The sequence below is a fragment of the Vipera berus genome (genome assembly GCF_964194415.1).
Source record: "Vipera berus genome assembly, chromosome: 2".
Lineage (NCBI taxonomy): Eukaryota > Metazoa > Chordata > Lepidosauria > Squamata > Viperidae > Vipera > Vipera berus.
The window spans coordinates 280,049,800-280,063,479 of record NC_138203.1 but is presented as its reverse complement, the minus strand read 5'-3'; the positions used below and the strand labels follow the sequence as shown (position 1 = coordinate 280,063,479).

General features: G+C 45.3%; 1 protein-coding gene across 2 annotated transcripts; it reads left to right on the top strand.

The window, feature by feature from the left end:
- The first annotated feature begins 6,489 nt into the window (after positions 1 to 6,489).
- Positions 6,490 to 13,390, top strand: LOC308663306 (uncharacterized protein). 2 transcript variants are annotated; one of them, XM_081319620.1, is made up of 4 exons: positions 6,933 to 7,778; positions 8,432 to 8,588; positions 10,015 to 10,128; positions 11,448 to 13,390. In XM_081319620.1, the coding sequence occupies exons 3-4, from the start codon at positions 10,083 to 10,085 to the stop codon at positions 13,178 to 13,180; spliced, it is 1,779 nt and encodes a 592-aa protein (XP_081175746.1). In that variant the 5' UTR covers positions 6,933 to 7,778; positions 8,432 to 8,588; positions 10,015 to 10,082; the 3' UTR covers positions 13,181 to 13,390. The 2 variants fall into 2 exon arrangements, with proteins under 2 accessions (XP_081175745.1, XP_081175746.1); XM_081319619.1 differs by lacking the exon at positions 8,432 to 8,588 and having other exon boundaries at positions 6,490 to 7,134.
- The last annotated feature ends 290 nt before the right edge of the window (positions 13,391 to 13,680 follow it).

Genomic DNA, 13,680 nt, shown 5'->3' with positions numbered 1-13,680 from the left:
CAAGTTGTCTTCTGCAGCATCTGGCTGGGTGCTTTCACCCCGTTCCCTGAGTCTGACATGCACTCAAAATTAGCAGAAATCATTCTACAATGCAATGAAGGCTCTGTTGCCATGTTCTATGGTGCCCTTGTCTATATGGGCTTCCTGGCTGCCATCTGCTTCACAGTGGCTTTCCTGGCCAGGAATCTGCCTGGATCTTTCAATGAAGCCAAGCTGATCACCTTCAGCATGTTGGTCTTCTGCAGTGTCTGGGTGTCCTTTGTTCCCACCTACCTGAGCACCAAAGGAAAGTACATGGTGGCCGTGCAAGTCTTCTCTATCATGGCCTCCAATGCAGGACTCCTGGGCTGTATCTTCATGCCCAAGTGTTTCATTATTTTGATAAGACCAGATCTGAATACAAAAGAACATGTGATGTCAAAATAAAATAGAAAATGAGCTTTGGGGAGGCATCTTATAAAATACCAGCCAATTTGAAATAATTTTTTACATTTTAATGTCCTCCCCCACCAATCCTCCCAAAAAGCCTTGGTGGAGCAGTGGGCTAATGCCTCCTTAAGTAACACCAGCTGCCTGCAATTAGTGCAGGTTCGAGTCCCACCAGGCTCAAGGTTGACTCAGCCTTCCATCCTTCCGAGGTAGGTAAAATGAGGACCCAGATTGTTGGGGGCAATTAAGCTGACTTTGTAATAATGCCGCTTGGGGTGTGTGTGAAAGCCCTAATAAGCAGGCATATACATAGAATGAAGGCTACTGCTAAGCACATTGGTTTGTGCTTAAATTGTAAGCCGCCCTGAGTCTTCGGAGAAGGGCGGGATATAAATGGAATTTAAAATATATATATATACATTTTTTCCAAGTCATGGTAGAAAAGATCTAGAACTTTTTAGTAAAAGGTTTCCTCCATTTTCTTTTCTATGCAACTGAGTGCTTAAAAAATGTCAGGGAAATAAATTAATACTTCCCTATCAGAGGGCGATGGACCGTGGTTCATATGACGCATGGTAAACATCAGGTAAAAATAAACAAAAACGAGGCATATCCTACTGTATATAAAACTATAATTGAAAAGCAAAAGAAAAGCTCCTGACTACATCCTCCCATCAGACAGAATACAAAAAAAGTAAAGTGAGAAAACGTTTTGTAGACATGCGCACTTAGTAGGTCTCTTCCTTGCGTCGGACCCACTACACAATAGAGGGCCCAGATTGTTTGGGGCAATATGCTGACTCTGTAAACAGCTTTGTTGTTGTTAGTTGCGAAGTCGTGTCCGACCCATCGCGACCCTATGGACAATGTTCCTCCAGGCTTTCCTGTCCTCTACCATCTTCTGGAGTCCATTTAAGCTCACGCCTACTGCTTCAGTGACTCCATCCAGCCACCTCATTCTCTGTCGTCCCCTTCTTCTATTGCCCTCAATCTTTCCCAGCATGAGGCTCTTCTCCAGTGAGTCCTTCCTCCTCATTAGGTGGCCAAAGTATTTGAGTTTTAGCTTCAGGATCTGGCCTTCTAAAGAGCAGTCAGGGTTGATCTCCTCTAGGACTGACCGGTTTGATCGCCTTGCAGTCCAAGGGACTCGCAGGAGTCTTCTCCAGCACCAGAGTTCAAAGGCCTCAATTCTTTTGCGCTCAGCCTTTCTTATGGTCCAACTTTCACTGCCATACATTGCAAGTAAACAGCTTAGAGAGGGCTATAAAGCACTGTGAAGCAGTATATATGTCTAAGTGCTATTGCTATTGATAAGTGTTATTGCAACAATTCAGACAGAAAGTAACTAGCACAAAAATTATTGTGAGCAGTTGGATTTGTTCAAAATCTCTCTTAGAATGAGGAGTGATGAGCTGAGAAGTCCCAAATTATGTATCTTTGTGGTCTGTTGGACTACCATATTATCCAGAGTTATTGATAGAACAGCTCCAGGAACAAGTTACCCAAAACTCAGAGACACTGAGTTCCACCTAGGGCTAAGATGCAAACTCCCATCACCATCCAGACCCTCATAATTTGTATGTACTAAGTAGACACCCCTATAGCACCATTGGTACATTGTGAAGAAATGCCCTGAACTGTATAAAAGGGGAATGAGTGGGAGGGCTGGTTTGCTGAAGGCAACCGCTTGAATAGTTCCTGTTTCATAGCTCCTGTTTCATGGTTGGTGTCTTGTTTTGCTCTGTTTTATGTTAATAAATTTGGCAGGCTTAATTCCAGCCTCTTGCCGTTTGTAAAGGGGTTGTCCCTGCCTTTTCTGCAGGGCCGGTAGCAGGCTGGTACAGAACACAATCCAGTGAGAACCCCTCCTTGCTGGTTACCTCTTCGGGATGACTTTCGGCCCTTTTCAGGGCCCCTAAGTCTCCCAGCCATCCATAGCAGCTGCGTGGCAAACCGGAAGTGCAAACTTTGACATTTTAATTTCCCACTCCTAAAACCACGACAGAAACTCAAGTTTACTTCCGGTCATGGTAGGGAAATGACTATAGGTAATCCTTGACTTACAACAGCTCGTTCAGTGATTGTTCAAAGTTACAAAGCACTGAAAAAAGTGACTTCTGATCATTCTTCAAACTTATGAACATTGCAGCACCCCCATGGTTATAGAATCCAAATTCAGATGCTTGTCAACTAACTCATGTTTATTGCAGTTGCAGTGTTCATAAAGTTGGTAATATGGGGCAGAACTCACTTTACAAATACCTCACTTAGCAACATAAATTTTGGGCTCAGTTGTGATCATAAGCTGAGGTCTACTTATATCATTTTTTAATAAATATGAGTCAGATGGCAAAGCATGGATGGATTGGATCCCACCTAGATGTTTGCCTGTACTTGTGAGACCACCTGCTGCCAATGTCAACCTCCCATCGCCCGGTCTGCTCCCAGAGTCGGCCTCCTCAAGGTGCCGTCGGCCAGGCAATGCCGGCTGGCGACCCCCAGGGGGAGAGCCTTCTCTGTGGGAGCACCGACCCTCTGGAACGAACTGCCCCCGGAGCTGCGGACGGCCCCTGACCTTCTGTCCTTCCGCCGTGACCTAAAGACCTGGTTATTCCAACAAGCGGGCCTGGACTGATCATAGTTTTTAAATTTGGTTTTTTTTATTGGTTTAAATTGTTCTTATTTCTTATATTGTTTAATCCTCTTTTAATTTTTGTACTTATAACTTTTAACTTTTTCTTGTTGTGAGCCGCCCTGAGTCCTCAGGGAGAAGGGCGGCATATAAATTTAATAAACCTTAAAACCTTAAACTCAGCAGAGAGTGAATCAAGCACTGATGCCCTATGAGGTGCCCTTCCAGGTCTTTCTCTTGATTCCTCTCTGGTCAACATGGGTGCCAAGAAGATGGGAAGAACTCCCTAGTCTGAGAGTCCCGTCTCCAGGACCACCATTGGTTGGCTTTAGGGCAGCAACAGGCTCCTTCAAACCTATTGGCCGCCGCCTAGTGGCCAGCAGTATAAATAGCTGCACAGAAGCCTTGGTTAAGAGTTCAGTTCCTGCATTCAATAAAACATGTTCCTGCCTGAACTCTCTCGCCTCGTCTCCTGCTTGCTGCAAAGAACCCAGTACACAACATATTTACTAAGGCAAAACCATGGCTGCAAAGAATTTGGGGGCATGTGCTTGCTTCAACCAGGCTGAAAGCTCACAGGAAGCGACATCAAACATCTAAAATGGAATTGGCACAAAATATTGGTTAACATAAATTCTCTGTCTGCCTTCACTGGCTGAAAGCTCTCCTTTTGGGAGCCACTGCGATAACCACCATGGGAATCCTTCCCTGCGGCCTGCACGGATGTATCTTCCCTTGCCCCAGTAGCCTGCAAAATCATCTCCCATCTCAATAGAGACACCCAAGTAAGGATGCCAGCCAAATATCCCTTAGTGATGAGCCCCAAAAGGACAACAAATACCAGGTCTACTCAGACAGGACCTAAATTGTGCAAATTACAAATATTTCAGGAACATTTGAATTAGCACAAAATGAGGGACTTGTAGGAGGAAGTCATCACCACCACCACCCCGAGAAAGGCGGCTTTCCTAGGATCAAATCGCTGGAGGTTTTTAAGAAGAGACTGAACAGCCGTTTGTCTGAAATGGTATAGGGTTTCCTGCCTGAGCAGGGGGTTGGACTAGATGACCTCCAAGGTCCCTTCCAACTTTATTATTATTGTGCGGCTGCTGATAAAAACAGGATCGCCAACATGATCGCCAACATCCATTAACAGATATGGAAGGAGGAGGAGGAGGAGGAGGAGGAGGAGGAGGAGGAGGAGGAGGAGGAGGAGGTGGAGGTGGCTAATCCCCTAGTTCCCTTCTCTACTTTTTGGGAGACAAGAATCTGTTTGATCTTCCACCTGGGGCAGTCTTTGTCTCCCAGTTGATGTCAGAATCCCCCATTACTATTGTGATGTGCTTCCTACATACCTTAGTTAGCTGACTAGCAAAAAGTTCATCTATTTCCTCTGGTTGGGCAGCCTATAGTATACACCTATGACGATGTCATTTTCCCCCTTTTATATTGACCCAAATGCATTTAAAACAGTTTTCATCATTGTTGTGCTCTATTTCTGTAGAGATGTAGTTATTTCTTATATAGAGAGCAACTCCACCTCCTCTTTTGCTTGGTCTGTTTCTTTTAAATAATTTAAATCCCTTTAGCTGTGTGTTCCATTGGTGGGTTTCATCCCACCACATTTCCGTAATGGCAACAATATCATATCTGCCCTCATTTACCTGAATTTCTAGTTCACCCTGTTTACTGTTCATACTCTGTGCATTGGTGTATAGACATTTGAGTCCTTTATGACTGACCCTATGTTTACTTTCTACATAACCTGTGTGGTGCCTGAGTTCCCCTATTTTCTTACCACCTATTTGGTTAGTGCACTTTATGTGGCACTCGCTATTAAAAGCTTGATTTGGCTTGACAGCAAGGTTGACATTCTTGTCCACAAACACATCTATGTTACATGCACTGATAACCCTATAATTTTTAGATTGCCGGGGACAGGGATGTTCTGTATCAATTAACTCACTGTCCCGGTTGTTTAAATATTCCTCCAGAAAATCTGTGAATTTATTGCCAAGTAACTCAGTCCCTTCCTTTGATGGATGCAAACCATCTCTTTTGTACATTTTTTCATTGGACCAGCTACAGACATCATGACAAATATAACCAAAGCCTTCTCCTTTACACCACTCCTTTAGCCACATATTGAATTCTGCTATACGCTGGCCTTTTCCATTTTGCTCCTTATAAACTGGTAAAACCTCTGAAAAAGTAAGCCTACAGCCTATTCTGCTAAGTTCCTGCCCCAAGCTCTGGAAATCATTCTGCACAGAGAGTACATCTTTTGGGAACAGATCTATTCTATTCTATTCTATTCTATTCTATTCTATTCTATTCTATTCTATTCTATTCTATTCTATTCTATTCTATTCTATTCTACTCTATACTCTAATTCTATTCTATTGTATTCTATTCTGTTCTACTCTACTCTAATTCTATTCTGTTCTATTCTATTCTATTCTATTCTACTCTACTCTATTCTAATTCTATTCTATTCTATTCTATTCTATTCTATTCTATTCTATTCTATTCTATTCTATTCTACTCTACTCTATGTTCTATTCTAATTCTATTCTATTCTATTCTACTCTACTCTACTCTACTATACACTAATTCTATTCTGTTCTATTCTACTCTACTCTACTTGTATCCTGTTCTGTTCTATTCTATTCTATTCTATTCTATTCTATTCTACTCTATACTCTAATTCTATTCTATTGTATTCTATTCTGTTCTACTCTACTCTAATTCTATTCTGTTCTATTCTATTCTACTCTACTCTATTCTAATTCTATTCTATTCTACTCTACTCTATGTTCTATTCTAATTCTATTCTATTCTACTCTACTCTACTATACACTAATTCTATTCTGTTCTATTCTACTCTACTCTACTCTACTATAATTGTATCCTGTTCTATTCTATTCTATTCTACTAATTCTATTCTATTGTATTCTATTCTATTCTACTCTACTCTATTCTAATTCTATTCTATTCTATTCTGTTCCGTTCTGTTCTACTCTACTATACACTAATTCTATTCTGTTCTATTCTATTCTACTCTATTCTATTCTAATTCTATTCTATTCTATTCTACTCTACTCTACACTAATTCTATTCTGTTCTATTCTACTCTACTCTATTCTACTCTAATTCTATTCTATTCTATTTACGTGCCTTCACTACTTTTAAATATGGTGGCTTTGGCCTAGTCACACAAGACTGGATTGGACACCTGCATTGTTCTCTATGTATTCCAATCTTTCCTTAGACACAAGCCAGCCAGGTGACCTTGAGCCAGCCAGTCTCTCTCAGCCCCAGAAAGGAGCCAATGGCAAATCACTTCTGAAAAACGTTGCCAAGAAGACTGCAGAGACACGTCCAGGTGGTCACCAGGAGCCAACGCTGACTTAAAGGTATCCCAAAAAAAAAGTGGATCCTTTCTTAAACAGAACTTCCCCACCCTATTTTAAGAAAGCTCTTTTTTTTTTTGCCCCAGGGGCCATAAAAAAAAATTGATTCAGCAGTTTAAGAGCAAACAAAAAGCTCCCGTTGGCCAGAAGTCGGGCGAGTTTTTGTCAAAAATAATAACCCAGCAGCAGCTTAAGAGGAAACCAACGGCTCCTTATCCGCACTTAAGTCGGGAGACGTTTGGTCGAAATAAGTCCGCCCAACTTCAGGAAGGCTCTGATTAAAAAAAAATAGGAAGTCTCTGATTAAAAAAAAAACAAGTGCAATTCGACTCGCTTCCGGAGAGAGGCGTTTTCACACGACTCGGGAGAACTCGGGAGAACCGACGCGCTTTCACATGACTCGGGAGAACCGACGCGCGCGCCATCGGCCGCGGGGCAATCTCTCCCCGAAGAAAAAGCCCTCTGCACCCGCTCAGAGGACCTTCCTCCGCTCAGCCAGAGATCCTCGTCCTTTCGTAATCCGGGCCCAGCAAGCAGCCGCCAACGGAGCGCCGGCGCCCGGCAGAGGGCTCTGGACCGCGGAGCGATGGGCTGGCCTCGCCGATCCGGGAGGAAGGGGACGATCTTCCAGCCGGACGGCGGGGTTATATCCGGAGACCGGTAAGCGGGCCTAGTGGGCGCAGCCGGGGGGATTCCCTCCAATGCAGGAAGGAGCTACTTACACGCGACTTTGCAAAAAAAGAAGAAAAAAAAATACCCGCATTCCACCCCCACGGGGTTAGGTTAACCCTCCCCGGAGCTGCCGCCCTTTCGCACGTGTATCTAACTCGGGGCGAACGTCAAAGGAGAGCGAGAAGGTCGAAGCAAGCCAGAACGTGACGTCATAAAGAATTCAGAGGCTTTCCTTGGAAGTCCTTACACACACACACACACACACACACACACACACACACACACACACACACCGGCCCCAGGATCTGGACACACACACACACACACCCCGGCCGCAGGATCTGGACACACACACAAACACACACACACACACACACAGGCCCCAGGATCTGGACACACATACACACACACACACACCGGCCCCAGGATCTGGACACACACACACACCGGCCCCAGGATCTGGACACACACACACACACCGGCCCCAGGATCTGGACACACACACACACACACACACCGGCCCCAGGATCTGGACACACACACACACACACACACCGGCCCCAGGATCTGGACTTCACAGTCCCCATCGGTCGCAGCCCGCGGAGTTGGGAATCGCCTTACAGAGCACAAAGGTGAGCCTATATAACTCCAAGCAAAGTAACCTCGGGAACTTGGCAACCTTTGAGAAAGCGCTCTGTACAAGCTCAGGGGCAAACTGTCTGTCCCCTGGTTGAAATCTCGGGCAATGATGGATCGCAGAGCTCTAGCTGGGCACCGTGGGAGTTTGTTTGTTTGTTGGTTGGTTGGTTGGTTGATTGATTGATTGATTGAATTTATATACCGCCCCAGGGCTTTTTTTTCTCATAGAACGCTCAGAACGGAGTTCCGGCACCTTTTGGGGATGGAACCTTGTAGGGTAGACAAGGCAGGTTGTATGACATGATGTGAGTTCTAGCACCTTTTTCTTTTACAAAAAAAGCACTGTCCCGCCCTATTCCCGAAGGACTCAGGGCGGTTCACAGGGCAAGAAAAAGAGAGAATAAAATAGGATTAAATTAATAAAGGTAAAGGTTCCCCCGCACATGCGTGCTAGTCGTTTCCGACTCTAGGGGCCGGTGCTCATCTCTGTTTCAAAGCCGAAGAGCCAGCGCTTGTCCGAGGACGTCTCCGTGTTCATGTGGCCGGCATGACTAGACGCCAAAGGCGCACGGAACGCTGTTACCTTCCCACCGTAGTGGTCCCTATTTTTCTACTTGCATTTTTTTACGTGCTTTCGAACTGCTAGGTTGGCGGAAGCTGGGACGAGTAACAGGCGCTCACTCTGCTACGCGGCACTCGGGATTCGACCCGCCAAACTGCCGACCTTCTGATCAACAGGCTCAGCGTCCTAACCCACTGAGCCACCGCGTCCCATTAAATTAATACAAGCCCGCAAAATGAAGGTAATGTTAAAATTGAAATTTAAAAATTATTTAATTTAAAATCCCTCAGTCCAGGCCCAGACAATTCAAACAACCAGGTTTTTAAGTCCCGGCGAAACGAGCGAAGGTCCGGGGCAGTCCGAAGTTCCATCGGCAGTTCGTTCCAAATGGCGGGCGCGCCCACAGAGAACGCCCTCCCCCTGGGAATCACCCGCCGGCAATCTCTAACCGGCGGAACCCTAAGGAGGCCCTCCCAGTGGGCGCGCGCAGGACGATGGGAAGCTGATACTGGCAGCAGGTGCTCCCTAAGGTGATGCGGACCCATGCCATTTAGGGCTTTATAGGTCATCACCAGCACCTTGTAGTCTAAGGTGATCTGGATGGTGTGAAGGCCAGCGCTAACTTGGTACCTTTGGGCTGGTGTCTTTTTTTTTTCCATTTCAGCCTACCTTGTATGGTTATGGCATGAACCACCTTTCACAAAAGACAACATGTAATCATCCAACAAATAAATGTTAATCTAGGTTGCTATATTTTCTGTTATGCAAATTTGGGGCACACGGAATTAAATGCTTTTCAATATCCAATATATCTGTAATTACAAATAAATCTGCTCTGATTTAAAGGTAAAGGTCCCCCGCACATGCGTGCTAGTCGTTTCCGACTCTAGGGGCTGGTGCTCATCTCCGTTTCAAAGCCGAAGAGCCAGCGCTTGTCCGAGGACGTCTCCGTGGTCATGTGGCCGGCATGACTAGACGCCAAAGGCGCACGGAACGCTGTTACCTTCCCACCGTAGTGGTCCCTATTTTTCTACTTGCATTTGTACGTGCTTTCGAACTGCTAGGTTGGCAGAAGCTGGGACGAGTAACAGGCGCTCACTCTGTTACGCGGCACTCGGGATTCGACCCGCCAAACTGCCGACCTTCTGATCGACAAGCTCAGCGTCCTAACCCACTGAGCCACCACGTCCCTGCTCTGATTTACCCTCACACAATACCTCTGCTCTGACATAAAAAATCCCACAATATTTGACCATTTCCATTTTTTAACTTTTTTAAAAAAAAAAAAAGCTTTCCTCACATTTTTAATGTCTTCCAGAAGCCAAAGAAAAGGGTGAACTATTTGGTCTGGGGTTTTTTTCCCCATTTATTTAAGAAAGGGTTATTTTTGTGCAGGCTGTGTGTAAGAGATTGTGGGGCACTTAGGAAAGGTATGGAAGAGAGTTTAGCTCTAAACCAGTATTACTCAACCTTGACAGCTTTAGGACTTGAGGGCTTCAACTTCCACACACACCCCCCCCCCGGGTGGCAGGGGGATTCTGGGAGTGAGAAGCACTGGACCTCAAGAGAGTCTGTTTATCTCCTAAACAGAAAAGGGAGAGCAAATCTCGGAATGGGCAGCTTAACAGCCAGCATTGTTAAAACCGTTTTTAATATCCTTTTTCTAGCTGTGAAGGCATTGTGGTTCCCCAAACAGCCACATTTGAAGGAGCTGAGAGAGATTCCTGGATCTCCAATGGAGCAAAGTCCCGTCCTCCAGAACATAGATCCAGATTGCCAAGGTAAATTGGATTTTCCTTCAGTTATTGTGACTCAGGTCTTCAATTCACTGTTCAACTTCCAGATCCTGTTTTTTGGGTGTGTGTTTTTTTTAACCATCTCCTGCAGAAGCCACTACCTATTTACACATTTTTAAAAATATAGGCCCTCAACTTACAACAGAAGCAACCTAGAATTAAGGAGAAACTTCCTGACAGTTAGAACAATTAACCAGTGGAACAACCTGCCTCCAGAAGTGGTGAATGCGCCAACACTGGAAGTTTTTAAGAAGAGACTGGACAGCCATTTGCCTGAAATGGTATAGGGTTTCCTGCCTGAGCAGGGGGTTGGACTAGATGACCTCCAAGGTCCCTTCCAACTTTCCTATTATGATATGATATTATGATATGATATTGATTACTTTGGTCAGTAGTTGATTTTAGACTCTCCTATTTGATTATTCTCACTTTTTTTAGAATAACAGTTCTATATTGGAGTGCAAAATGTTGTTGTTGTTATTATTATTATTATTATTTCATTTAGTGAGCGTTTGAAGTTACAACAGCACTGAAAATGATCATTTTTTCACACAACATCCTCATGGTCACGTGATCAAAATTCAGCCATTTGGCAACTGACTCATATTTATGACGGTGGCCGTCTCCCAGGGTCATGTGATCCCCTTTTGCAACCTTCTGACAAGCAAAGTCAATGGGGAAGCCAGATTCACTTAACAACCCTGTTACTTAACTTGACAACTGCAGTGATTTTCTTAAGAATGGTGGCAAGAAAGGTAAAATGGGCCAAAATTCACTTAACAGCTGTCTCACGTAGCAGCAAAATTTGGGGCTCAATTGTGGCCGATCAGATGGTTGGCAGTTTGGCGGGTCGAATCCCGAGTGCCGCGTAACAGAGTGAGCGCCTGTTACTCGTCCCAGCTTCTGCCAACCTAGCAGTTCGAAAGCACGTACAAATGCAAGTAGAAAAATAGGGACCACTACGGTGGGAAGGTAACAGCGTTCCGTGCGCCTTCAGCGTCCAGTCATGCCGGCCACATGACCACGGAGACGTCCTCGGACAAGCGCTGGCTCTTAGGCTTTGAAACGGAGATGAGCTCCGGCCCCTAGAGTCGGAAACGACTAGCACACATGTGCGGGGGAACATTTACCTTTACTTTACCTGTGGTTGTAAGTCAAGGACTACCTGTATGCCATTGCACAATAGTGCCTGATGTGGTATTGTGGTGTTGTATCCAAAGGGGTTTCGATTTTGTTATAAGAGTGAAAAAATCTTTTTCCTCATCTATATGGGGTAATAACTTGACTTAATTTTGTTGTTTCAGTACAGAAACCAAAGGTTCAGGAAGAAGAGAAGGAAGCAATTTCTAGTTTGGATAACTCTGAACCAGTAGGCCTACGCGAGAAATTGTTAAGCAAATCCAATTTCCACACTCCGGAGGAGGAAGAAAATTTGGAAAACGAGCCAAAAAATGAAGAACGGGCAAGTAAAACCATGACTCAGCCTCTTCACAATGGAGCCGGCGAGATAAGCAACGCAGATAAATGCAAGAGGCAAGTTGTGTGCCGCCGATGCAGAAAAAGCTTCAGCAGTACCTTCAAACTTATTGCTCACAAGAGAATCCACACCGGAGCGAAACCGTATAAATGTCACCGTTGCAGGAAAAGCTTTGGCAAGAAATCAATTCTTGTTGCTCATCAGAGAATCCACCTGGGGGAGAAACCTTACCAATGTCGCATGTGTGGGAAGAGCTTTCGGCAGCTCTCGAGCCGCATTGCCCACGAGCGAATCCATACCGAAGAAAAACCCTACGCCTGCCCGGAGTGCGGGAGGAACTTCCGTCTGAAATCTAGCTTGGTCGCCCACCAAAGAATCCACACAGGAGAAAAACCTTACGGGTGCTCTGAATGTGGGAGAAGCTTCAGTCAGAAATCAGCTCTGATTGCGCACGGGCGAACCCACAAAGGCGAGAAACCTTACCCTTGCTCGGTGTGCGGGAAAACTTTCAGCCAGAGCTCCAATCTCATTGCCCACGAGAGAATCCACACTGGGGAAAAACCCTACCCTTGTCCTCACTGTGGGAAGCGTTTCGCCTGCAGTTCAAGCCTCGTCCGGCACCAGAGGATCCACGTGGAAGACAAGCCGTACGGATGCGTGGCCTGCGGGAAAACCTTCCGCTGCAATTCGAGCCTCAGCAGACACCGGCGGACCCACACAGGGGAGAAGCCCCACGAATGCCCCGATTGTGGCAAAACCTTCAGCGTGAGCTCCCAACTCAGGGTGCATCGGAGGACTCATACGGGAGAGAAGCCCTATGAATGCTCAGAGTGTGGGAAAAACTTCAGCGTGAGAGCAAGCCTTAGCGCCCACCAGAGAATGCACGCAGGTACGAAGCCTTATAAATGTTCCGACTGTCCCAAAAGGCTTTATCTAAGGTCGAGCCTCACAGCCCACAAGAAAACGCACGGAGAAAAGGCGTTCGATTGCATAGAATGTGGCAAAACCTTCACTTGCAGCTCCGGACTCGTCCGTCACCAGAGAATTCACACGGGGGAAAAACCCTTCAGTTGCGCAGACTGTGGGAAAAGCTTCATCCTGAGCGCCAACCTTATCGCACACCAGCGGACTCACACGGGAGAAAAGCCGTACCAGTGCTCCGAATGTGGCAAATTCTTCAGCGTGAGTTCTCAGCTCCACGTCCATCAGAGAACCCACACTGGGGAAAAACCGTACGGGTGTTCCCATTGTAGCAAGAGTTTCACGTGCAACTCCGCCCTTATTAGGCATCTGAGGATCCACACCGGAGAGAAGCCGTTTCAGTGCTCGGAGTGTGGGAAAAGGTTCAATCTAAATTCGAATCTGATCGTCCATCAAAAAACCCACGCCGGAGGGAAGCCCTATAAATGCATTTACTGCGGGGAAAGTTTCTATACGAGGCCACATTTTGTCGAGCATCATAAAGCCAGACATTTGGATGCTCTAAATACGAAAACGGATGAAAGCAACGGTAATTCTAAATCCATTAATTACCAAATAAACTATGTAGGATGGGGTTGATAAAATTGGTGGGGAGGAGCCAGAATCCACTGGAAAACTTTACATCAGGGCTCTCCAAACTTGGCAACTTTAAGACTTGTGGACTTCAACTCCCAGAATTCCCCTCCCAGAATTCTGGGAGTTGGAAGTCCACAAGTCTTAAAAGTTGCCAAGTTTGGAGACCCCTGTTTTATACGAACCACTTTGCAATAAATATTCTGTTGCTTCTCACAGTGAGTCCTAAGCCTTATATTTAGGCTAGCCATTTCTTGGATGTTTAGGGATCCTAAAACTCCACCCTTCTTTGGGTTCTGCACCTATATTTTTAGGGAATTTCAAGGGAGGTAGAAAGTGCAGGGAGGGTGGGAAACCTCTTGCTTATCCACATAGCTCCAAAGTTGTAAAAATCAGACTAAGTCAATAAAAAATCAACTTTTTTTTAAAAAAAAGGGGAAAACAGCATGGACTTGTTTTTTTATATACAAAAAAATACTTGTGATGCCCACAAACATCGTTTATTT